This window comes from Nothobranchius furzeri, chromosome 10 (genome assembly GCF_043380555.1).
Source record: "Nothobranchius furzeri strain GRZ-AD chromosome 10, NfurGRZ-RIMD1, whole genome shotgun sequence".
Lineage (NCBI taxonomy): Eukaryota > Metazoa > Chordata > Actinopteri > Cyprinodontiformes > Nothobranchiidae > Nothobranchius > Nothobranchius furzeri.
This window is the reverse complement of record NC_091750.1, coordinates 46,270,015-46,295,995: the sequence shown is the minus strand read 5'-3', so window position 1 is coordinate 46,295,995 and position 25,981 is coordinate 46,270,015. Positions and strand designations below refer to the sequence as shown.

General features: G+C 38.9%; 1 protein-coding gene across 1 annotated transcript in view; it reads left to right on the top strand.

Annotated features, from left to right (window-relative positions):
• gfra3 (GDNF family receptor alpha 3) overlaps window positions 1-20,844 on the top strand; it is a 64,758-nt gene extending 43,914 nt beyond the window's left edge. The window contains exons 5-8 of the mRNA XM_015960805.3: window positions 3,723-3,832; window positions 4,217-4,351; window positions 10,320-10,456; window positions 20,508-20,844. Of these exons, the coding sequence (XP_015816291.1) occupies window positions 3,723-3,832; window positions 4,217-4,351; window positions 10,320-10,456; window positions 20,508-20,708 (583 nt within the window). The 3' untranslated portion in view covers window positions 20,709-20,844. The remainder of the gene's footprint in view (window positions 1-3,722; window positions 3,833-4,216; window positions 4,352-10,319; window positions 10,457-20,507) is intronic.
• The last annotated feature ends 5,137 nt before the right edge of the window (window positions 20,845-25,981 follow it).

The window sequence follows — 25,981 nt, the reverse complement described above, 5'->3', positions numbered from 1 at the left end:
TCCGAGAATCTGGTTCTAAATATGTTCTCTAACAACGTTATGAGAACTTTCATCAATCATGAATAACGTTGTAAACACATTATAAGAACATGGTTCTAAGAATGTTTTCTAGCAACACTAAGAGAACTTTCATCAGTCATAAATAACGTTGTTACCATGTTCCGAGAAAGGGGTTCTTAAAATGTTCTCTAACAACGTTATGAGAACTTTCATCAATCATGAATAAAGTTTTACAGACATTATAAGAACGTGGTTCTAAGAATGTTTTCTAACAACACTAAGAGAACTTTAATCTATCATAAATAATGTTGTTACCATGTTCCGAGAATGTGGTTCTAAAAATGTTGTCTATCAACATTATTAGAACTTTTGTCAATCATGAATAACGTTGTAAATACATTATAAGAACGTGGTTCTAAGAATGTTTTCTAACAACACTTAGAGAACTTTCATCAATCATAAATAACGTTGTGACCATGTTCCGAGAATCTGGTTCTAAAAATGTTCTCTAACAACGTTATGAGAACTTTCATCAATCATGAATAACGTTGTAAAGACATTATAAGAACATGGTTCTAAGAATGTTTTCTAGCAACACTAAGAGAACTTTCATCAGTCATAAATAACGTTGTTACCATGTTCCGAGAAAGGGGTTCTTAAAATGTTCTCTAACAACGTTATGAGAACTTTCATTAATCATGAATAACGTTTTACAGACATTATAAGAACGTGGTTCTAAGAATGTTTTCTAACAACACTTAGAGAAATTTCATCAATCATAAATAACGTTGTGACCGTGTTCCGAGAATCTGGTTCTAAAAATGTTCTCTAACAACGTTATGAGAACTTTCATCAATCATGAATAACGTTGAACAGACATTGTAAGAACGTGGTTCTAAGAATGTTTTCTAACAACACTAAGAGAACTTTAATCTATCATAAATAACGTTGTTACCATGTTCCGAAAATGTGGTTCTAAAAATGTTCTCTATCAACATTATTAGAACTTTCGTCAATCATGAATAACGTTGTACAGACATTATAAGAACGTGGTTCTAAGAATGTTTTCTAACAACACTAAGAGAACTTTAATCAATCATAAATAACGTTGTTACCATGTTCCGAGAATGTGGTTCTAAAAATGTTCTCTATCAACATTATTAGGACTTTCGTCAATCATGAATAATGTTGTAAATACATAATAAGAACGTGGTTCTAAGAATGTTTTCTAACAACACTAAGAGAACTTTCATCAATCATGAATAACGTTGTTACCATGTTCCGAGAATCTGGTTCTAAAAATGTTCTCTAACAACGTTATGAGAACTTTCATCAATCATGAATAACGTTGTACAGACATTATAAGAATGTGGTTCTAAGAATGTTTTCTAACAACACTAAGAGAACTTTAATCAATCATAAATAACGTTTTTACCATCTCCCGAGAATGTGGTTCTAAAAATGTTCTCTATCAACATTATTAGAACTTTCGTCAATCATGAATAACGTTGTAAAGACATTATAAGAACGTGGTTCTAAGAATGTTTTCTAACAACACTAAGAGAACTTGCATCAATCATAAATAATGTTGTTACCATGTTCCGAGAATCTGGTTCTAAAAATGTTCTCTATCAACATTATTAGAACTTTCGTCAATCATGAATAACGTTGTAAAGACATTATAAGAGCGTGGTTCTAAGAATGTTTTCTAACAACACTAAGAGAACTTTAATCAATCATAAATAACGTTTTACCATGTTCCGAGAATCTGGTTCTAAAAATGTTCTATAACAACGTTATGAGAACTTTCATCAATCATGAATAACATTGTACAGACATTATAAGAACGTGGTCCTAAGAATGTTTTCCAACAACACTAAGAGAACTTTAATTAATCATAAATAACGTTGTTACCATGTTTCGAGAATGTGGTTCTAAAAATGTTCTCTATCAACATTATTAGAACTTTCATTAATCATGAATAACGTTGTAAAGACATTATAAGAACGTGGTTCTAAAAATGTTTTCTAACAACACTAAGAGAACTTTCATCAGTCATAAATAACGTTGTTACCAGGTTCCGAGAATGTGGTTCTAAAATTGTTCTCTAACAACGTAATGACAACTTCCATCAATCATGAATAACGTTGTAAAGACATTATAAGAATGTGGTTCTGAAAATGTTTTCCAGCAACATTGTGAGAACTTTCATCTATCACAGATAATGTTGTGAAAACGTTCCGAGTATAAGGTTCTATGAATGTTTTCAAACAACATAATGAGAACTTTCATCAGTCATGAATAACGTTGTTAAGACGTTCCAATAATGTGGTTCAAAGAATGTTTTCTAACAAACATTGTTAGAACTTTCATCAACCATAAATAACGTTGTAAAGACGTTACAAGAACATGGTTCTAGGAATGTTTTCTTTCAGCATTTTGAGAACTTTGATCAATCACAAAAACATTATATACACGTTCAGAGAACATTGTTATAAAAACGTTTCCTATCACCGTTATGAGAACTTTCATCATGCAGAAATAATGTTGTTACAACGTTCTTATAACAATCTTCTAAGAACATTTTCTATCAACGTTACAGCAACATTAATAACGTTCAAAGAACATTTTGAAAACATTACTTTAGCAACGTTATGTACTAACATTAAAAAAACTTTTAAAGAATGTTAGCGAAAGTTATGGGAACGTTCCCTGTTAGCTGGGTAGGAGTTGTTTTTAAAAGGGTAATTTTAAATTCCTACTCTGCGTATTGTTCATTAGAAAGCGAAACATTTGTGCATCAGTCTCAATCTCCCTATAAGAAGGAACTTTCCCTTGGGGGTCATTAAAACCGCTGGCTGCATTATTGGTACCAGGTTTAAAACAAAAAGGCTCCATTGTGTCACACGTATTTCTACTGAAACAGAAATGAAAACTTCCAGTAGCCAGTGATATTCAGTTTGATCAACATCCCCATTATAAAATAACAAAACCCTTTATAACAATGACTCTGCTGACTCCCTTTTAGTCACACTGGTAGCAAGTGGGCTCTCCAGTTAGAGCACCAGCATCTTCAACTACCTCCAAATTCGTCCAAAGTCCAGGCATTCGTCTAGTTATTTTAGGGCTGTTATGTTTTCTGTGTGGTCTTGGCCTTTTATGATAAGTTTTTATTTATTTTTATAAATTGTTTTTATTCACTGTTTTTATTCACAGTTTTTATTTTCTCATTTCTTGTTTAAACTTTTAAAATGTTGTCAAGCACCTTGTGGCTTATGCCTGCGAAAGGTGCTATACAAATAAAGTTTAAGCACTTTCTTACTCCAAATGGCAGCAGGTTGTCCATGATGATAATAGTCAAAGTGCGTGACGCTGCTTACTGGAAACTACAAATGTCAGACCTCTGGAGAATAATTTTTTTTAATTTATTTAACCTTTATTTAACCAGGATAGAGAAAGCTGTGAAAGATTAAATTCCTTTATGTATCATTATTATTATTATTATTATTATTATTATTGTTGTTGTTGTTGTTACTATTAGAATGAATTACAAGACATAGATAGTTTTAAAAATTGTTTCATCTCTTTCTCATTTGTTCTTTTGTTCTTTCTTTTTAGCACATTCATGAGACCCCATAAAACACTTTGATATGCAAACCTTTTTTCATTTTCTAGCCAATAAAAAACACTTGTGTGTGTGTGTGTGTGTGTTTTTTTTTCAGATCCCGGCTCGCTGATTTCCAACACAACTGCCAGCCCTCCTCTGTTTCTGCCTCTGGCTGTGTGCGAGAGAGCAGAGCCATGTGCCTGAAGGCTTATACCGGACTCATAGGTGAGATGGAGGAAAACAACATTGAAACAGAAAGACGCTCACAGAGTTTATCAGTTTGTGTGTGCATTCATACAGGTAAAGACTAAATAGTCTTGTTTTTAAATGATCACCTGCTAAAAGCTCCTCTGAGTTTTGAGACACAGAAATTCTGATTTCAGCAACCCTGATAGTTGTGCAGATAATTTTAGTTCCTCCACTTTCTCCACACTCAAAGGGTAATTATATGGACCTGCAATTATAAATATTGAAAGCTTGAAAATTGCTGATATGAGATCCACGGGTTGTATTGTTTTTATACTCTCTTCCATCCATAGAGGTGGGGAAAACATGATCTGAGCTGAGAAAAAATGTAATTTTAAAAGTTTTTCAACATTTATTTTTTAGGGACCATAATGACTCCAAACTACGTGAGTAACAGCAGCACAGAGGTGTCCCAGTGGTGCACGTGTGACGGCAGTGGGAACGAATGGCAGGGCTGTCAGCGCATCCTGCACATGTTCAACAATAACATCTGTCTACGTGAGTAAAATGCATAATTGAACTATTTATGTAAAACTTATAAGAGCCACGTGGTTTCTGCAAAAAATGAATGGAAATGTTGGACATTTCAGGATATTTTAGTTCTTTTCAAATTTCAAAGTATGACCAAAATCAACTTTGATCATTTTGGTTTTGGTTTTTCTTTGAAGCCAGACTCTGCATGCTGGGCGTGGGACCTACAGCTTCTAGCTGATGCACAATCAGGGTGTTTTTATTTTATTTTATTTTTTGCAGCAAATGGGGCTTTTTGTCTTTATTAGAACCAAGTAGATTATAAAACAGAATGGCTGAACAAATAGTTAAAGAAGTCAACATCTATGTTCCTTTTATTTACATTAGGTGGGTGGGACTTAAAGATTATAGAAAAAAATGGAAGTGGAGCCGCAACCATTACTGCGAAGCAGTCTTTTGAAATCAAGCAGCAAGAAGGGGAAGTTGTTTGTTTTGTGAACATGACTAGGAAGGTTAGGAGGGCGTGTGCAGTCGTTGGCTGTTCCAGAAACAGCAGAAAACTCTAGATTGGAAGAAAATCTTCTACGGGATATGGGTCCGTGCAGGACTTGCTAGTCGTACCCTGCCTGTCAGCCACCTTTACGTTGTACAGGAGTGCTGCGGTGGTTTTTATGCCACATTGGCTGTCCAGTGTCCATGATGAATAAATGTCACTGTTAGCTTGCTAACTTCTGCGCACATAAGCTATATGTGCAGTGTTTAACGGTACAGTCTGTTATCTCCATATTAATCTTTCCTGTTTATCGCTCAAATAAATGATTAATTAATAAATCAATGTCGGTATTAATTTAAAGGGATACTAGGCAGTTATTATTTTTTACACCGTTTTCTTGAGCCAGTATGTGCTAAAATGACCTTTTACAGGGTAAATGAAGTTTTACTCTGACCCCCACCACCCCCTGTGGCCAGAGTACTGCATCTGCAACTTCAGAGTGTCGGTCTGGTTTGTTGGAGTTGAGCTGACATACCTGGCGCTGCAGTCTGCTTCAAGCATGTTTTAGATCATGACCACAGCTGATTTGTTCAATTTAATGGTGAATCAATCCTGTAGACACTAATGAAGGCTGGGGAGATGTTTCAGCAGATTATGGTTTTAAAAAGATGAACGCACAACAAGGAGAAACGTTTTGCTTTTGGTTCTACTAAATGGACAATAGGGGGTGCTAAAAGCAAGCCAAAACTGCCTACATCCCCTTTAATATACCATTATCAGTTACTGGAGGCCATTGTCTACACCCCTGGTCTAACATTCTCAGTCCAGGTATTCATGATGTCACTAGAGGGTCAGTTTACAGTGACAGAATAATGAATAAAACATTGACACGTGTCACCACTGCAATGGTGGTGCTGCTAGATGGCGACCTACACAAATTGTTTGCTGAATCGGTCTATACCAGGTCCAGCCTCTAGGGCAGTGAACCTCAATGGTGGTCTGAGGGCCACATCCGGCCCTCCAGACCTCTCCACCCTTGCCATTGTTTATGTTCTCCAAAGACAACTAAAACTTGCAATCAAAACAGTTAAGATGGAAAATAAAGCCATTTTAAATATTGATAATTCAAGATACAATAATACTTGAACTTTGTTTTATATGAGCTAGTCGAGGGTCCCTGTTCTAGGAGATGCTTTTAGATTTAGGCATCAACCTCTCGGTGTCGGTTAGTTAGCCATGTTTTCCCAAAGTTTTCAATGCAACTTTTCCAAGTAAACGTGTGCTTTTTGGGTGTACAGCTTCAGAATAAAGAACTAGTGACTTATTAATGTTTTCAAAAACAGATTCCCAGACCTGGATAGCCACTGGTGTACTGGTGTACTGACAACGGCTGGGTTCTCTTTCTGTAAATGCTATATGCTGAGATGCTGAGAGCAGGATTCCCTATATCAGGCATGTCCAATCCTGGTCCTTGAGAACCACCATCCTGCTTATTTCACGTTTCTTCCTAGGTTAATACTATGTTTCTGCAGAACTCGAGGACGTGCTGAACAGGCAATTCAGCCGCTGAATCAGGTATGATGAAGCAAGAACCAGGTGTGTGCAGGTTGGACACCACTGCTCTAAATTAGATTCAGCCCTTCCTTCTCCTTTAAGTCACATTAATGTGGCTTTGAATCTACGGCAACATGTTTATTAGTTTTGAGTGAAATCGTGATTGACAGATGTGCGTAAAGGACAGCGGTCTGAGCGGCCGCCTCACTGCCCATCGTGATGTTAACTACAAGTAGCTTGTATCTGACAGTCCCTCCTCTGTCAGCACAATTACAGAGGAAATGTTCTCTCCTAGCTGTCAAATGGGAGTATTATCTAAATTAACGTTGAGATGCGGATCTAACTGAGCATTTCACAATGCGTATTAATACTGATTTCAAATGAGGTGGGCCATAATTGACGGTTGAGAGGGCGAACCACTGAACCATAATGTTTTCTTATAAATAAATGAATAGCGAGAGACGTTCTCCCCAGTGTTTGGCTGCCTGCCAAATGGCAATGTTATTTCTGCAGAGTCGATGAATGCCTTCACCAAATCTGATAAACAGAATGTGGCTTCTTGTTGAGTTTTTGCCAAACCAGACAGAGCAGTAGAGAATCAGGAGGTCCTGCTCCGTATTTCACAGTACGGAAGTACAGAAGAAGCTCATTTTACCCAGAGTGTCTCCATTAGCTATTGTTTAGTCTGAGCTCAAAAGAATAGACGGCGGACAGAAAGGTTGTCCTAATTGGAAATAAGATTCCAAATTGAGTGCGACTTCATTAACAATCAAGCTGTACATGAGTTTCTCTCTGCACTCGCATTGTTCTCCAGAATAATGTTGAAGCTGAGATTAGTTGTGATTGCGCACCAATGCAAACTGAAGATAATTAAATACAATGAGAGCACAGCTGGATGGGTTGTTCCCGCCGAGCACTGTGGCTTTGAGGAAAGAAAGGATTAGAATATTCTGGGGATTACAGGAGAAGAGGAGTCACCTAAAAGTTTTTGCTTTAAACCCTGAACCGGCCGTTTCCTCCTTTAAGTTAGCTATTGTTTGTGCTGATGAATTGCTGCAGTGCACAAAGATAAGTTCAATACTTTAGCTCTTTAGAGCTCTTAACGCAGGAGTGTTTATAATTATGTTTATTTATTTATCAGACGCTTTTATCCAACGCTACATAAATTTCTAACCTATAGGGCATGTTGTGAACTGTGGGGGAAACCAGAGTACCCGGAGGAAACCCACGCATGCATGGGGAGAACATGCAACTCCACGCAGAAAGGCCGCAGCCGAGTTTTTAACCTGCGACCTTCGTGCTGTGAGGCAACAGTGCTAACCACTGCGTCACCATGCAGCCCAGTAGGAACCCTGGTCCTCGAGGGCAGGTATCCTGTATGTCTTTGCTCCAACACTTCTGATTCAGTGGTTGATTCACCTGTTCTGCAGCTCATCAAGCTCTGCAGAAGCTTGTTAATCACCTGCTGATTGAAATCAGGTCTGATGACACAGGGTTGAAACTAAAATATGCTGGATAGCGGCCCTTGATGGACCAGGGTTCCCCACCCCGTCTTAAAGCAACACTAAAGAGTTTTAACACTTTAAGCTATTGGTTTCAAACTGGTTCCGATGGTTCTGGACGGACAGACTGTAGCCCACCAGAAACTGGGCGAAACAACTTTGGTGGTCTGGGTGGGCACTGGGAGGTCTCTACGTGCCTAATGGCTTTACTGTGTCCTGATAGCCTATTTAGGGCTAGCAGTTAGCTTGTTCAGCTTGCTGCCTGTCGATATAAAACACAAGAGGATTTAACTTTTTGTTGCATCGTGGTGGAGAGTGGAAACAAAAGTAATGTTCTCTCAAGGCAAGGCAAAGCAAAGCGCTAAACCCAGAGTGAACATCGGTGCGGTATAAACTCGTTGGTTTCAGTTTCAAACCATCTAAAAATGTAGCAAACAAAGTCCTACTTTCTTCTCTTTGTTTCTGAACACCCTGTGTGACAACGTCCTTATTGGCAAAATCTGCGGCAATGTTGTTTACGACAACCAAAATCCCACTTTTAACCAGCAGGGGGAGAAGCAGGAAACGCATTACGGGTTTTTCTTTTTTCAAGTAGATTATGTGTGTGAATTTTATGCATTTATTTATTATGGTGACCTCATCATGCTTATAGTGATGCAGTCCATCCAAGATGGACGTCCTACGATGAAGCATTAATCATCGGTTGTGCTTGTGAAGCACTGTGTGTTTAATTGTTGTTGTTTCCACATTTAATCTTTCATTGATGGAAAACCTACCCTCTTTCTTTGTGAAGACAACAGTCCTCTATTCCTTGTTTTTTCCCCCTTAAGGCGAAAACCACCACCTCTTAATTCCCACCACCTGTGTGTCAAACATGCAGCTCTTTTAGAATCAGATGCATGAATTTAAACTAAAATGGGCAAGCTGTCCTCTAAATAAGTGAAAAACACCTCATTTAAATGTAGGCAGACTGCACCACTTGCAAAAGCTTCTGAGAAATAGACAGACACTGAACTCTAAATTGCACTTTCAGAAACTGTACAGTCCTTCGTTTGCCTCCTAATATGATAATAAAATAGGCTCTTACCACCTGCAGTATTCAGACTCTCCATTAGAGGGCAGAATACACGTACAGGATTCAATACAGCAGTTTTTGGGGGAATGTACTAAATCTGAAAATGAGGTAGAGCACCTAAAAATATTTCTTTTTTCTGCAGTATACTAGTGAAGAGCAAACACTGATTTAAAGTGAGAAAACACATTAAATAAATATAGTTAAAAACATCTAAAGTCCAAATAAAAATTTTAGAATTTTAGAATAAATAAATACATTTTAAGGGAGTAAAAGGGAAAAGGAGATTTACACCTTTCAGCATGTGCATTTCCTGCTTTTTCTAGCAGTGATTTTGCTAATTCTGTTGAAGGAAATTCACTGTTTAATGAGAGACAGCTGGTGAAAATGATATGTAAATAAATAAGAATGCATGTAGACCTACATAATTAAGCAAAACTGAAACACTAATATAAAGTATATATATTATATTTTATTCTCCCTTTGAATCTGGAAGGGTGGGACCCCAGCTCCGGCTATGCACGAGCCCCCAGGGGGCCCAACTTGATATTTTTTCATGGGGCCCAAAATCTCTGGCAGCCCCCCTGCTCATGCCAGTAAAAGGAGAAAATGTCTGCAGCTGGGAGTAAAAGCAGTAGATGTGACGATCCAGGAAAAACATCTCAGTCCAGAAAAGTGCAGATCTAGGAACAGCTAAGATACTGCAGAACCCTCAAACTCCCAGGCCTCTGGTAGAGGACCCGAGCTTGGAAGGATGAGACCACCCACAGAGAGTGAGATAAAGAGAGAAAAAAAATATATGTGTGTTCATGTATGTAGATATGTTTTTATCTACAGACACCACACTAAATATTAACACATCATCACCCCTCTCACCCTCTGAAACAGAAACAGAGACGAGATGGAAAACATATTGGTTGTTTCACTTATCGGACCTAAATGATTAACATCAGCCAATACCGATATTGTTGCAGATTAGCATGCAACCATTAGAGTGTATAAAATAACAATATGTGTGGCCCAGGTGGAAGTCTCTATTGTGGTTATTTGACATTATTTGTATTTGTTCAACTTTATTTTATTTCATGTCTGTTGTACTTTCTGTTCTAATATCATAATTTAAATGCGAGATCTTTATATTAGACTCATGCTTGTATTGTAGCTCAAATATTAATAACATGAACCAATAAGGAGCAAAGTTTTGATGAAAGTTCAAACTTTTTCTTATGTTTAAGAATGTAATTTTGTTATTAATTATCCATGAACGCTGCAGAGCAGCTTCGGCTAGAAGACACTGATAATGTTTTAGTGATGATTGAAAGATGAATAAAGATGTGAAACTAATGAAGTCATCTCCTGCTGGTTTTGTTTCAGGCAATGCCATCAGCTCCATGGGGGTCTCCGCCCCTCCTCCAGTGGATCACACTCCGGAGCCGGTTTCCCAGCCCTCCCCGCACGATCACCAGGAGCGGGTCCACGTCAGCGCCAACACGCTCCCGGAATTCAACAGTGTAAGGACTCTCTCCTCCCACTCCGTCCCACTGTATGCTGGTGTCGTAGACCGCGTATTGGGTCTTAACACTTACTGTAATGGTGAAACAAGCCACAGAGTTTCCTGTATAATCTCAGATTATTCCTGTTTCCTTCCCTCTGTTATCTCCACCTCTCAGCGTGGCTGAGGATTAGCTGAAGGTGTTTGAAGTATTAAACTCAATCTTTACTGTTAATATTCATGTGAGTGCACTTATCGCTTCCATATTTACCATTGTAATCCTACTATATTCCAAAAATCCCTTTTCCTTTTATCTCTGGATGCCCAGATACACGGTTCATCGTTTCTGAGTTTGTTCTATGCACTTTCATATAAATTAATTCAGTTAAAAATGTGTAGGGAATGCAATAAATCCACTGCAGTGATGTAAATTACACCCGCATCATTTTTATAACTGGAAATTAAAAACTCAGTTAATGAAAATGCTTTGCAGCACTTTAATAGGAAAATCTCTCCTGTGTTGTAGTTTCATTTTAAGGCCATTTTGAGTAAAAATCATCAAACCAAGGCCGATTCCCACTTTTGCAGTTTTAAATAGTTCTTCTTCCTTCAGCCATTCTCCACCTCCTCACCTCACATCATGAAGTTTGTCCTTGTATTGTTTTTTATTCTTCCTCTCAAAAAAGACAGATAAACAAAAACAGCTCATACCTCCGTGCCCTTCAGCCACATCAGTTTAATCTATGCTAATTTTTCTTTCACTGTTGAAATTTCTGTACAAAATTAAGAAAGATTTGGAAAGCGTGAAATCTAAAGAACAAACCCTTGAAGTTTGCAGATAAACTGTCTTTTACAAGTTATTTTTTAACTGCAATCGGTAACTCTGAGTTTCACGTGCAGGCTGAACATGAAGAGTCTTCGACCCCTATTTCCTTCATTGGCTACTGACAGAAGATAGACGGGAAAGATCTACGTCACACTGAAAATTAGCATTCGTGGTCTCACCCATCTTGGCTCACGACATGAAAGGCTGATGTCGGTTTAGCATTCAGGAGAGAGCAGAGCATTTATCTGCTTGTAGAAGCTAACTGTTAGCATTAGCAACTCCACCACATGGCAGAACTCCTTCAGCTTGTGTTATGTGTGGCGATAAAACATCAGCTTTGCAGAGCGAACATAGGCAGTGGAAGAGTTGCGTTGATCTTAGCCAATCAGAGGCGAGATGTCCGAATATCATAAACAACAATAAGTAAGACTCCAAATCTCGCTGTTTTCTGCCCTTCTCTCCTCCGGTACACGTATACTTCCTGAAACAGGAGCACGAGTGTTTTTTTTCCTCCAGATAACGACTCACAAGGCATTTGTTTTTACTAGAGACTACAGCAGATTTAAACATAAATTATATAAATAAAGGGATAGGTTGGGATTTTTCTCACACACGTCCAAAGCAACTGGCTTGATATGTGACACCAAACTGGATTTTTTATAATCCAGGTTAGTTTATTAAAGCCACATGTATGAAGCCTGCATGCACCTGGTAATGTTTTAAGCTGAGAGGAACAAACTTTGAGACGTTATTAGGTGGTGGGGTGTTCTGGATTGAAGTTTACTTCCTGCTTAATTCATATCAGCCAAATGCATTTTAACAGTTTTGCCTTAGACTTGATCAAGATACAACTATTTAGTTAGATTTTCTGCTTGTAAACCATCTTTTATAACACAAATCGTGTTTTTAGTTGGAACTGTTATTTTGCTACTTATCCACATCTTCTTGTCAAATGCTTAACCCCTTAACATTCCTCCGTCCCACCCATGGGATTTGACCAACATCCTGTTCTACTCTTGAGTACAACTGCAACAGTGTTGTGTAAACATACAAAAACTATACATCATTGGAAAGCTAAGAATCTTGACATTGCAATGAGGTATGCTAATCAAGCACACAACAATAGCTGTAGACACAATAAACACTTTTGTCCAGCCCCTTGCAAATGCAAAATTGGTTTAATCCAAAAAATTTTATCCAAAAGGGTCCAATAAAAGTACTCCAGTAAAATAGTTAGTCCACAACAAGTCTCATGTCCACAGTCCAAAATAATGTGCTGCTGAATGTGTCCCAATATTACTTCCAATACATCAGCTTTTCATCATGTTTTTTTCATAAAAGCCGTTAGCTTCCCCGTGTTCACTTCAAACATTTACACAACTAAACTTCATGGCTAAGCTTTTGATTGACATCTTACTTGATCCAATAGGTGATGGTTCACTTTCTCTGCTAAGGTAAACTCTTTTACTATTGGCCATTGACTATAAAGTCCCTCCCTCTATTGAGATGTTTGTAGCTTGACCCCATCACAAAGGAGTTTGTTGGTGAGTGAAGCATCAAATAGCCAATTAAATTCTGAAAAGAATGATATCTAACATGCGGGGGTCTGGTCTACCAAACAAAAGCTAAGTGTGAGCGTAAACGAACTTTCTCACAGCAACAGTTTGGAAAGTTACGCATCACTATGTGATCGCTGCACACATCAGTGTGTGCCTCCTTTACTCTTTGAAAGTAATACTGAGACTGGATCTGGATGTAGGATAGGACAGTCCCATTTGTAATCTTTTGTTAGAGCCCAAGATTATGATTTTATGTTGAAGCTTTCAAAAATAACAGACTTTTTTCCTAAGTGTGGATACCGCAATGGTCTCCAAAAGGCACACTTTTAGCACGTGAAACATCCAGAAAGGGTCTATTTTTACCTATATATTGACCACATAGTGACCGGTCACCTACAGACATAATTCCACTATCTAGGTGGAGTTGCTACTCTAGCTTCTAACACCCAGAAGATTCTGCAGTGCTTGTTGACAGTCCATGAGGACAAGATTGTCAAACTTATCTCAGACTGCTGGATTCCACACTCTGAATGAAAAGTGAACTTTTACAACTCATAAGTTAAGTGATCATAAAGAATCATATGGTTGAATGAACCAGATGTTAAATGAAATGTTTGAATAATCTATGCCTAATTCAGTTAAGTTGAAATGAATATTATTATTACAATGATCCATTTATGTTATGATCAGTAATGTTTGATTTAACTCAATCATTAGCTACACTCATACACAATGTTCATAAGATATAAATTATGGTTAAGGTCACATCTCACATAAAGTTTAATGATTCTTTATCCACAGAACAAGAACATCTTGTATCTGGAAGGTCTGGTTTTCTGAGGGATGTTTGGTAACGCCAACAAACATGTCAAATTCTGATTCGCAGAAATGATAAACTCTAGATTATTAAAACTAGAGGGACTGCCCGAGTTACTCAGATTCGAGCGGAACTCCGAAGTGGCCAATTTGGAACCAGCCTCTTTTGAAATATCTCTTTGACATCCAGTCAAAACATATTTGCACGCTGCAAGCTGACACAGATATACGACTCCTTAAGAGTCTGTCCGTTTGAGACGCAAAACAAGTCCACCTGTTTGTTGTGACCTGGAGACATCTCTGAACTGACCTGGTCGCATTGCGGTTAATCTACAAACTTCGATGCCTTGGGGTCACCCGGCCCCCCCAATATCTCAGATCCAAAAGAGGGTCTCCATCAGGGTACGTAGACACAACAAGATTGCGTCTGATGCCGTTCTATAAATAATCAACTCTCTAGTTTATAGCAGACAAAAAATTCTTTTACACCCAGAACTCAGTTTCTTCCAGATACAAAGGTTTTGATAAACATCTACATCACATTCCATCACATATCATTATTCATAGCTTGTCATGTATTCTAATTAGTCCAGGAAATAAAGTTTAATTTTAATTATATACTTGACTCTGTCTGAATTAATACGAATTGTGTTATGGTCCCTGAATAAGCAAAGAATCCCAATTTGTCTGGTTAAACATTCAAAAATCAATCAGCTTGATATTCTATATTTATACAGAATCATCACATCTTATTGGTCATAATGAAACCCTCCAATTCTCTACAGTTGACTCTATGACAGTATTACTTACATAAATTTTCACTGTTGTGGGAAAACCTCTGAGTGTTTATTTTAAAAAGACACCTCAACCATGCCTCTAGTCCAAATGGGTCAAGAACAGCTTTGCTTCAAATTCGGGTACGCTTTTATTAAAGCCTCTGTGGCTGAAATGGCCAGAATGTTAAGGGGTTAAAGGAACATTTGCACGAGACAGTTTGAGTTTGTTCAGGTCTAACTGTGCTTTTTTGCCTCTGACTGATGGTCAACAACAGCTGCTACTTTTATGTGTGGATTATAACATGACCTCACAACAGAGGCTAATCTCATGGGAATGCCAGCTAGTCCAACATTTCATCTAACAGAACTTTCCCTTTTAAAATCCTAGATAAGAATAATATTAATCAGCATAACCTGGAAGGTAAGACTGATATTTGGATGCACAAAAGCTTTATCTTTTTCCATTACCAGAGCACAAACACCTGAACCTGATGTTTGTTGTAGCTTCCTGCTGGAAATGAAAACTTTTGTGCTGCTGATGTGTGCAGAAGACGAGCTGCAGAAAGTATATTGGATGCATTAAATCCCTTGCTAAGATAATGGTTTTTCAGGGTATGTGGACAAAGAAATCTTGTTTCACATCCTGTGGGTTATGAAAGGGACATTTCAGAAATTTTAGTGGTTTTCAGGTATAAAGAATTGATAAGTTGTAGATAGAACAAAAGGAAGACAAGGTTTCAATATATATATATATATATATATATATATATATATATATATATATATATATATATATATATATATATATATATTAAAACCTATGATTAACACAATCTCTGGATGACTAACAAGTGAAAAGGAGTAGAGGTTTGCTTAGTACATGAAATAAATCAAATTAAATGAATAAATTAACTATTTAAGAAGAAGAACAGCTGCCACTGAACTGTTTTAAATGAGAAAAGTAATTGTAAATCTAAACTAAATGAAAATCATGGAAAACTGGTTAAACAGAAATACTTAAAAAACAGAAAATACTTAAAAAACAAGCAGGATGGGATCTAGGTTCAGTAGTGACTGGGGTGGGTGTAATTGTTTAGTCATGTGAACAGCGAATTAAATCATCTCAGAACCGTAAATGTGTGTGTTGTGTGTACAAAATAACATAAATTCAGCTTTAATAATTTTCATTCTAAACAAAATCTGCTGATTTTAGAAGCATTGATGTCAGTATATCGGTGTCTGCAAATATTGGTTATCGGCCATAACAGTGATTTCGATATCAGATATCGGCCCAAAATTTTAATACCAGTGCATCACTAAAAAGAACTAAAACTAATCACGCAATTAAAGTGACAGTGTGTATTTTTCCTGTCGATAGGGCGCAGTAGATACCTAAATTGTTGCAAGCAAGCAGTATTTTTGTGCTGGAGTAAGACCTTACCAATGGATGCCCATTAGGGTCAAAAAGCCCTGGGGAGTGCAAACTTTAACAAAATAACAAGCACATCAGACTCCCTTTCATCACTGGCAACAAGTGAAGAGGTAGATTAGTAAAACAACGACGTTTAAGAATGACGAAAGTTTTGTAACAGATCAGTAAATGCATTTTGTTCTCATGGGCTCCCGTAGAAGGAAACATGGCATCTTATATGGCGTCGTCAAGAGACATAGGCTACATTCACACTGCAGGCCTTGATGCTCAAATTCCGATTTTTTGAGTAAATCTGATATTTTTTGTGTGTGGCTGTTCACACTATGACTGAAATGCAACATCAAACCCTCTCCAGTGTGAACGCTCCACGGCACCAAAGCGACCCGCATGCGCAGAAGACAAGAAGTCACACTCAGTGGAGCCGAAATCAGAAGAGGCGGAGTTGTGATGTAATCCTGATCCCGAGGATAAACAGCCAGTGAAAACTTTCTCACCTGTTAATTTTTCCATTTTGGGCTGGAAACTGTCTTAAAAACTATAAACTATTTTACTCCTTGTTCCCGCCGTCTCCCTGAATCATTATTCACCAAAAATGTTCCGATGTACATGCATAAACAAACGGATCGTTCTCACCTGCTTACACTGATGGTCTTTTTTCAAAACTCAGAAATTATTGCTTGTCTTTTTCGTTTCAACCTGCATCCTAGCAGCAACCACTTTGGTGCCTCTGGAGTCTGTGTTTGTTTACATCATGCTGCTTTCATTGTAATTGGAAAAAGGAGCTTCAAGCGCTTAACCTCTGATTTTGTTTTCTTTCTGGCCTTAGTGCGGGGGACGGATCGGGGTCGATCTGAATCTGGGGGAGACAGATCCCCCCCCCGTCCCCCACCCTATCTGCACACCTGCTTTACCGGAAGTGTTACTGACAATGGAGTCTATACAAAATATAATTTTTCTAGATTTAATTTGATGTAGAGCGACATTTTACACCTTTTGCAATTTCTGTTTCTCCAAAGTGAAGTTGTTCAAAGAGCCATCCACAACTGGTAAGATTTGAATTCTTAACACCTTTTCCACAGAACAAAACTTCTAAATATCTAAACTATTGAGATGGATGATATGCAGCCTCTAGATGCCTGACTGCAGCCTCTTCTAATTATTTGGTGTTTTAATGTCATGTGACAGGGGGAGTTGTCCTGGTGCAGAGAAAGGCAGAGGCAAGGTTTTAAATTTGCGTCTATTGCTTTAATGCCATCTTGAATCAAATCAAGTCACAAACACACAGAGCCACATCAAGTCAAATGCACCTTCTGCCTCTTAGATCCTCATCACAACTAAATGATCAGTGGATCGATTACAGCTGACTTTTAGGAAAGGGTGTAAAAGAGACAGGAGCTGAAACTGAAGAGTTTAGTGCAAAGGAACAACTTTAAGGAAATAGGGTAGTTTAAAAATATTTAAACCTATTTTATTAAAATTTTCAGTCTTTAGTTTCATAGAAATGTTTCAGATCTGGAAAAAATGGTATCAGAAATTGATAACCTCAGTAAAGTAAAATTTCCAATGCTTATAATGAGCTCCACTGGCCCAGGCCTGATACCATGCCAGACCTGTTTTACTTTAACAAAACCCGTCTTCAAATAAGCTAAAAGCTCTCAAAAGCAGCAAATCATGTCTTGGTCTACAGGAAGTCAAGAACCCAGAACATCCAAAACGCTGCAGACCTCACTTGATCAATCATCGTTCAAATTCAAACAGTCTTTTGTAGTTTTTTAGGTTATTGTAGTCTGATACTGAAATTTGTTTTCTGGTCTGAACAGTGTCGCCTGGTGTCTTGGTGGTGCCATGTGTGAAAAGATTTCCCTTCTTAGTCCATTATAAGAATTCAGATGAACAATTGGAAAACTGATAAAATTCCAACTCCATTATTTTCCTTTTCCTAAAAAGTAGTTTTACAGATGAAGTCAATCTTCAAATTTACTGATAAATTGGACTATACTAATACTTAAAGGGACTTTACGGAGTTTTGAATTTTTATGCTCGCGATTGCCCCTCAGGCCAAAAGCGTAACGGCAGCTTCAATAGTAGGCTCGTGCACGAGGCGCGCATGCTGTACGTGCACACTCCTTAACGAAAATAACAGCTGAGACGGTCCCGTGTGTGCGTGTGTGGCCCGGAGGACAGAGGACAGGAGAACGCGTAGCTAATTAATTAAATAATTTGGTTCTGTACCTTTCTCTTCAGCACAGCTGACAAAGGATTAAGATGGGTCAGTCCTCCTGCATGCGCTTGAAAAATTGCTCCAAAATGAAAGTTGAACCCATATCTTTTTATCTGTGAATTCAATGCCGTTCAGCGAGTCTCAAATAAAAATTTGGGCATCTTACTGTAAAAAAAAAAATACCATTAATGTAAAAAAGAAACTCTAAATAAACTAAGATCACATCCAGAATCAAACCCAGGTCTTCTGCATGAGAGTCTGACATCTTACTAGGTGAGCTAAAGCACCAGTGATATCTTTTGTATCTGTAACATTTATATCGTTGATAATAGCTGAAACAATGTTCAAAGAACGGTTTGGAGCGAAAATGGCTATTTTGTTGCTAATTTGCAGGAAATATCTAGAAAAAAGTTATACAGAAATTAGATAAGGGTCCTCAGAAATGTAGCTAGCTTTGTCAGTATGCGTTAGGAACAGCGACAAAGTGGAACTGCCTCTCTCTCTGCAGCTAAAGCTATGGATAGAAAATGCTACGGGCTATGCCTGAGCGTGAACGCGCATGAAGCAGCCTGCTCGACCCGAGCAGCTCTCTTTTTCTGTGATTTTACAGAAAAACAGGCAATCACAGTAAAAATGCCAGGGCTCATTCTACAGGACCAGGGCATTGCAGGAGAATGTATGAAGAAGAAATTTATTATTTCTATACATGTTTTGGCTGTCAAACTTCCACAATGCCCCTTTAAAAACACAAACTTACCATGTGCACCTTTATGCCAAACATTAGATTTCCACTTTTGTCATTATTCACATTTAATTTTGACATGAGTTTGTTTCCATCTTGAGTTTTCAGTCTGTGTCTCAATCATTTGCTCAAAGCATGTGCACCTCAGAGCGTAATACTCAGTTCCAGCAGTAGGTGTCACTAACCCAGTAAAGAAATTGATATTCTGTTTTGAACATTTTTATCCTATTAAAGAGAACAAATAAACACATCTTACTGCAGCAGCTACAGGTACAATTTCAGCTCTATCCTTAGAATTCCACAGTGAGCGTGTGTGGATGAGGATGCAACACATTTAACAGTAGCAGGGGTGCTTTCAGCCAGCACCCCAGAGGCATTCAATTCTGTGTTGCTGATTGGCTAAATATTCTCCAGTTCTTCCTAGAAACCAGATATGATTGGCTGTTTAGCTGCAGCTCAGGGGCGCTTTTTCCAGTGCCCCATGGGTGATGTTAGGGAGTCTGTTGGAGGAAATTTACTGTTTAAAGTGGCAGTGTGTTGTTTCCTGCTGCTAGTGGGCAGTATATACATTTCAGGGTAGTTTTACACCATATCGTTGTGACTGTTGCTAGTTTAAAAAACAGCATTACGGTAAATGTTGTTACCTGTGGAGCAGAAAGCATGCAACCTTGGTATGACTCCTCAGACTTTGATGGTCCTTCAGGTAATTCCATGGAGAGAATGCAACGCTGATGCTAGTTTTCTGGCACTGTAGTTCCCGGATCTACTAGGAGTCCTGCGCCTGCTGATGACATCATCATCCTACGGCAATACCGCTCTCTCAAAATATATTGCATCTCTTTTTCGATTCTGTTCTTTCCCATGTTTTGGAAATAGTTAAGCAGTTTTTTTCTTACTGCCTAAATATTTTTGAATGTCGTAACATAACATTCGTAAGTCGTACGTACAGCCCATTATCTAGTGTGATGCCATCGACAGGCGTAGGACCCTGAGCCGACCAGACGTCTAATATGGCATCCCCCAAAGATGCTAGACCCGCACCCTATGGACTTTAGACCCGATTTTTATGTTTATATGGTACAAAGCAGCCAGTATTTTTCAACAACTGGATATCTTTTTATTCATTTTCAACAACAGTTCGATGGATATTTCCAGAGATTAACGGTAAAAATACACAGTCTCGTTCATGAGACAGCTGGTGAAAATGATGGGTAAATATTTCACATTGCACACAGGCACACATAATTGAGCATATTATAATAAATACATATATTGTATATTTTTTCTACTTACTAATTTATTTTCCATTTACATCATGGAAGGCTGCACCTTAGCGCCCCCTATGGACAAGCCACCACTCGATGTCAAACGTTTAAGTGTGGTAACAAATCAGAAATACTCTGAGGGTCAAATACGTTTTCATAGGACAATTTTTGTTAGACCAATTTTCTGCTTGCATGTTGATCATTATAATGTTTTTCACATAGAAAATTTGAAGGAAGCAAAAACACAACAAGCATGAATAAAAACATTTGCCTAAAACCAGCAGATGCTTGTGTTTTTCTTTTTTCTCAACTCTTGGTTGTTGTTGCTGTAGCTCTGGGATATTTTCATGTGTGGTGAACTCCGTTTTGTTTTTGATTCCACGCGTCACTGCTCTTATTAATTGGAGGAACTGCTCTTTTTGTCTTTGTACAGATGGAGGACAGTGAGGAAGAGGCACAAGAAGTTGAAGCAAACGAGGAATTCAACGTCATGCCGCCGTACTCCGAGAAGGACTCCAAGTCTGAGTCGGGTGCCAGAGGAAGTCAGCTAGGAAAAGCTGGCCAAGCAGGACTTTCATTGCCATTACTGCTGCTGCCAACTCTCATCCTGGGCTGGGAGCGTTGGAACCACTGAAGCTCCAATCTTATTGTCAGCTTACATTTTACAATCGCTGCCGTCGTCGAATCCATTGCAGCACTCGCAGTGAACCGCGGAGGACAGACACGGAGAAGAAAAGTACATTCTCATAATATTTGTTTTTCTTCTCTAACAGTTTTTTTAATATCCCAACTTTATTATTGTTTTTTTTTTCTTCCTGAGGCATCTTGAGATTTACAAGATACAAGCCATCCTTTAATGTGTTAGCTGAAGTCACCCTCCCTGAAAGGAAGAAAGAGAACAACATGACCAGATAGGAGTGCATGTACTGAAAAGTGCTGCTTGGGCAAATGCTTTATCTCGAGCCTTCTTCGAAGTACAAAGTACTGTTCTTTTAACGAGAAGCATATCGCCCAAGGCTACATACACCATACATGCTCTCAAAAAACCACATTCGCTCTGCTGCAGCTAGACTGAAGCCCAGCTTGTGATTTCTATTTCATGACTCATGTCACATCCGTCCCTCTGCTGTTCCCTTTTCCTTTCCCATCCATCACGCTGCTGTTTGGTAAAATAACCCCCTTTACCACCAACTAATATAAAAGGAAAGCCACATTTAAACCGCTTTATAAAAATAAAAAGGAACTCTAAAATTTTCCTCGGTCTAGAGACAAGGATACAAGTCAAACTAATGTGCTGTGTTCTTTTTAAATGTTTTTTCTGACTTTGTGCACCCAAAAATAGCAGATTCACCTTTTTTGTTAACACCACTTAGTATTATTCCTTCTACGCTGCGTGGCTGAGAACTCAACCACGGGCAAAAGTAATGAGATCAGATTCCATTGTTGAAAACGGCGTGGAGAGGAAAGCAACATAAGCAATTACAGCACAATTCAAATTGCTTGCATGCAGGGGGAAGTCTGGAGCAATGCTCACGGGAGAAAAAAGCCAATTTACTGCTGTCATAGCCTCTCACTTTTTATCCTTAGGAGATCTGTTTTTAGTGCTCCTTTCCTCGACATGTACTTCAGATATTTTGAGTGCAAATTGAAGCGATAGGGATGGACACACGAGGCTGTAAAGCCTACTGGCTGCTATGATCATTGAGCAGCACATTTAGCCATTCTCTCTGCCTGAAATATCTTTTGCTGATGTTAATGGCTTTTTCCTCTGATGCCTCATTTTCCTGTGAAATTAAGGAGCTGCAAGGATGGAGGTAAAGAAAAGTACAGTCAAGTTTTCCTGGAGGGACAAACTTGTCTAGTCTGATGAGGAGTTCGTGGGAAATAATCAGTCAGAGCTCTGGAAGTATTTTTTGAAATTGCTTCATCTTGTGGATTAATTGTGGCTTCAGATTTGTATTTTCGAAGTCTTTGTATGCAATGCCATGGTTGAATAGAAAAGTTTCTCTGAGGCTGTTTGAGGCATTTTAGGTGTCTCTGCTGGATTTGTTTACATGGTGGTTTATTAACATGAAGGCTGGCCGCTGGAGTTTGTGTGCAAAGGAATGAAGGCACAAACACACTGGATGTGTTCCCTGCCACTCTGAGTCCAGATCTACTGTACTTTTGATTTTCTGGACTTCGATGTTAAACTTTAATTGGATGTTGTGTGGTCAGTAGACGTTCAGTGACTGTTGCTTGCTTTAAGGCAATGTGACATCATGCTGTTCTTTTTTCAACCGTCTTCATTGAGAACGCTTTGAGGTGTTTGAGACTATGGTCAGTTTGCCTGACTTCAGGCTTAGTGGATGAAACATGCTTGGATACAATAGTCAAACTGGACAACAAGCTAATATTGCATTAACTTGACCTCAAAAATGACAAAGCAAACATGCTAAAAGTACATCCTCCATCATGAGCTCATAGCATCATCTGTCATCTTTGACCAAGAACTAACATTTGCAACTATCCAAACAGGTGATCTCACGGCTCCAATAAAAGTGTGCATGGTATTAGCTCAGTCAGTCTAAACCTTCAGCAGTTCCCCAGCCACAGCAGCATTTGTCTGATGTGTTTATATTCAAACAGGAGTGTCAACTGGACTATAACACAGTCAGATGCTCTTTGTTATCATTAATTAAACCTAATCTGTAGACTGGGCTGTTTAAAAGCTACTGGTCAAGACACTTCTTATTTTTCCTGGCCAATCATGTTAAATGGCCTCATGAAAGGTGTGGTTCACTCATTTATTCAACACATTTGCAGTGTTCTCTAGTGTAAATCAATGCCTTATGAGTCATTAAAAAACAAGCCCCTGTTCTTAGATGCACCTTGGTTGTGATTGGCTAACAGAATGCCTTCAGCCATGTTGCAAAGTCACCATCACCACTCCCCCCCCCCCTCTCTCTCTCTCTCTCTCTCTCTCTCCCTCTCCTCACAACAAAATTAATTAAAAAATAGAAACAAGCCTTCCTCTGGGCAGGTGCAAGTCTAGAAAGGCGAGGCCATGAATGCAAATCCACAGTGTGACGTAGATCTGTCAGGATTTTCTAATCCTAGAGTTTCACTGTCTATTTTCTAACAGAGGCTAAAGCAGGAGATAGGTGTAGGAGACGATTTTCATGTTCAGCCTGCATGAAAAGCTCAGACTGACCGATTATAGTCAGAACTAACAATTAAAGCTGTTTTTTTTTTCAGTCAACCACACCCTTGAACTGTGATGAAATTCTAAAATGATGCGTCAGAGAACATTTTACTCTGCTGCAAAGAGACCAGACGAAGAAGCAATCCCAAGCTTCCACTTGTGCAATATTCCAGAAAGACATCCCATTTGAAAAACACAAGCACATTTAGCCGTTTAATCTGTAATCTGGTTCAAAGTTATAGGAACAAAGCTTATATCATATGCATACCTGCATTTTTAATGGAGTTGTGTGATATCACTGCAACCTGACTGAATGATTAGAAAGTTAGCCTTGGGGCTAAAAATATTACAGGTCGAGGTCTAAAACTAATCTGGTGATTAGAGATGGAGCGATGTGATGGCGTGTTCCGGCCTCAATGATTCAACATGAGTTTACTTTTTTTTTCACATCTCAGAAGGTTTGTTTATATTTGTAAACTATGTAAAGTTGATGTTTGTGATAGACATGGGTTTCATTCTCCATGCGTAAATCTAAATCTTGTAAATATTTCCCAGGTTAGGCCATCTGTAGTTTGTACCCTGAAGGTGGTGAGACTCTGTACAGTACTATTTCACATGTGACCTCACTTGTAAAAACACCAAACGTGACAAAAGATTCTGACTTTAACATGTAATGACTGTGTAAGATTGTGCCATAGCAAAAAGTACGACAGTTTGTTCAAGGAATAAAAGTCTCATTGGAAATGTTATTGTCTGACAAACGCGTGCTTCCAGCCCAAAACAAGCCTGCTCTTTTTAAAAGGAGGACATTTTTTTTTCTCGGCTAAATTTCTGTACTATTTTATAACACACGGGTTTGCTGGTGAGAAAATGTCAGTTTCAGTCTAAATTCATTATATAATTAGTCAAGACTAGAAATAAATGCACCCATACATTCATTTTCTTAGTTTGAAACTGGATTTGTAGTAAGACATTAATTTTTTCTTCCTGGCTCATATTGTTAAACCAAGTCAGGACTTTTGAATCTATATTTCATTTTTGACTGCAGCGATTACAGGGGTTTTAATGGCTTAGCAGTGGAATTATAGAATGAAATAAAAAAATAGAGTAAAATAAAAGTTGCAATAGATTCTGGCATCAGTCTACAGTTTAATTATGAAAAGTGCTGGGTGAGGACTCTGGGGCTTTGTTTTTATGTCCAAACCCAGCCAGCTGTCTATGGCTTTAAGCTACACTTTAGTAATCCCCAGAGGGAAAAGGGGAATCGACTAAAATGAACCCATTTTATTTATTAGCGCAGCCACCGAAGCTCCCGGGAAGTTCTCCATGCTCTTACTGCAAATCACTGAAATTAAAAGCACAGCTAAACTTCAGAAAAACAATGTAACTGTTACTGATGCCAGGAAAGTTTAGATTCAAAAGCTCAAAGGATGAAAGCAGGAAAAGATTCTACAGCAACGTGAACTCAGTTGTGTCAAAGGATGAGGAGCCTTGCCCCGGCTTTCCACAGCAGCCGTCAGCAGCACGTTACTGCAGCAGCACGTCATAGCTGCTGATAGGAACCGCTGTGGTCAACAGAACCTTTTCCACTGGAGCCGTCAGCAGCGCGAGTCGGCCGCGTCTCAGGAGCAGCATGTCGCGGCCTTTACGCGCCGGTTCTATTTCCTACGCGCGACGCCTCTGAAACGGGTCAAGTTCGACATTTTTGGGGAAGGAAAGACAGGAAATCGGACGCGGAAATGGAGAGAAGCTCCCGAGATTTTCAGAATAAAGAACGTACTGCCTTCCGGTCGCTTTACTTTAAAAAAGGTTACTAACTGTGCGTCCCCGTGAGAAGTTATCACCTGGCTAGCGGTCTCCTTTGTTTTTCAGGTCCGTATTGGCGATTATAAAACGGACAGAATATAAAAACACAAACATTTTGGAGCCATGTTGTAGTTTTCTCCTGCTTGTTGTTGTGTTTACTGACGAAGTCACTCGTGTGACTTCGTGCCCTGTCGGTGACGGCTGCTCCTCTGCTTCGTCGCGTCTCGTGGGAAGGGCCAAGCAGCAGCTAGACGTGCTGCTGCAGTAACGTGCTGCTGACGGCTCCCGTGGAAACCCGGGGTAAGTCTCCTGCCTTTCCGGTCGGCTCATGGGTTCCCAGAAGAAGGAAAGAACGAATGCAAGTCAACGGGGCTAGAAGAGCGACACATTCTCACATCCGAAGCGTCGAAACATGACGATGGGTGACCAAGCATTTCTTTCCGACGCGTTGGGAGGCGACTCACTGTGCCAGAGCGTCATTTTCCGACTCCTGCGGTAAAACTGAGATTTCACCAATTTCTGACCTTTACCCTCTTGCTACTTCCCCTCACCCCCATCCTAACCTTAACCTTCTTGCACATTCAAAACTTTGTTTCTAGTTGTAACGTTCCTCTCCAACAGGGTTAACGGGAAGTTTAGAATGAGAAACCGGGTTACGGTTAGGAGGCGGGTGAGCGGAAGGTTAATAGCAAGAGGTTAGAGGTTAAATGTCAGTTAAATGCGCTTTTACCATGGGCTCGGTGTAATGTTAATAAAGGATTATGTAAATTGCTTTAAGAGCTTAATGTATTATTAACACCACTTGTGACCAAAAGCTGTGATACTCAATTTAAATATGGAACATCACCTTGCCTGATCTTTATTCGGTTTAGTCAGAAGATTCTAGGATTCTTTTATTCATTAAGGGATTGCACACT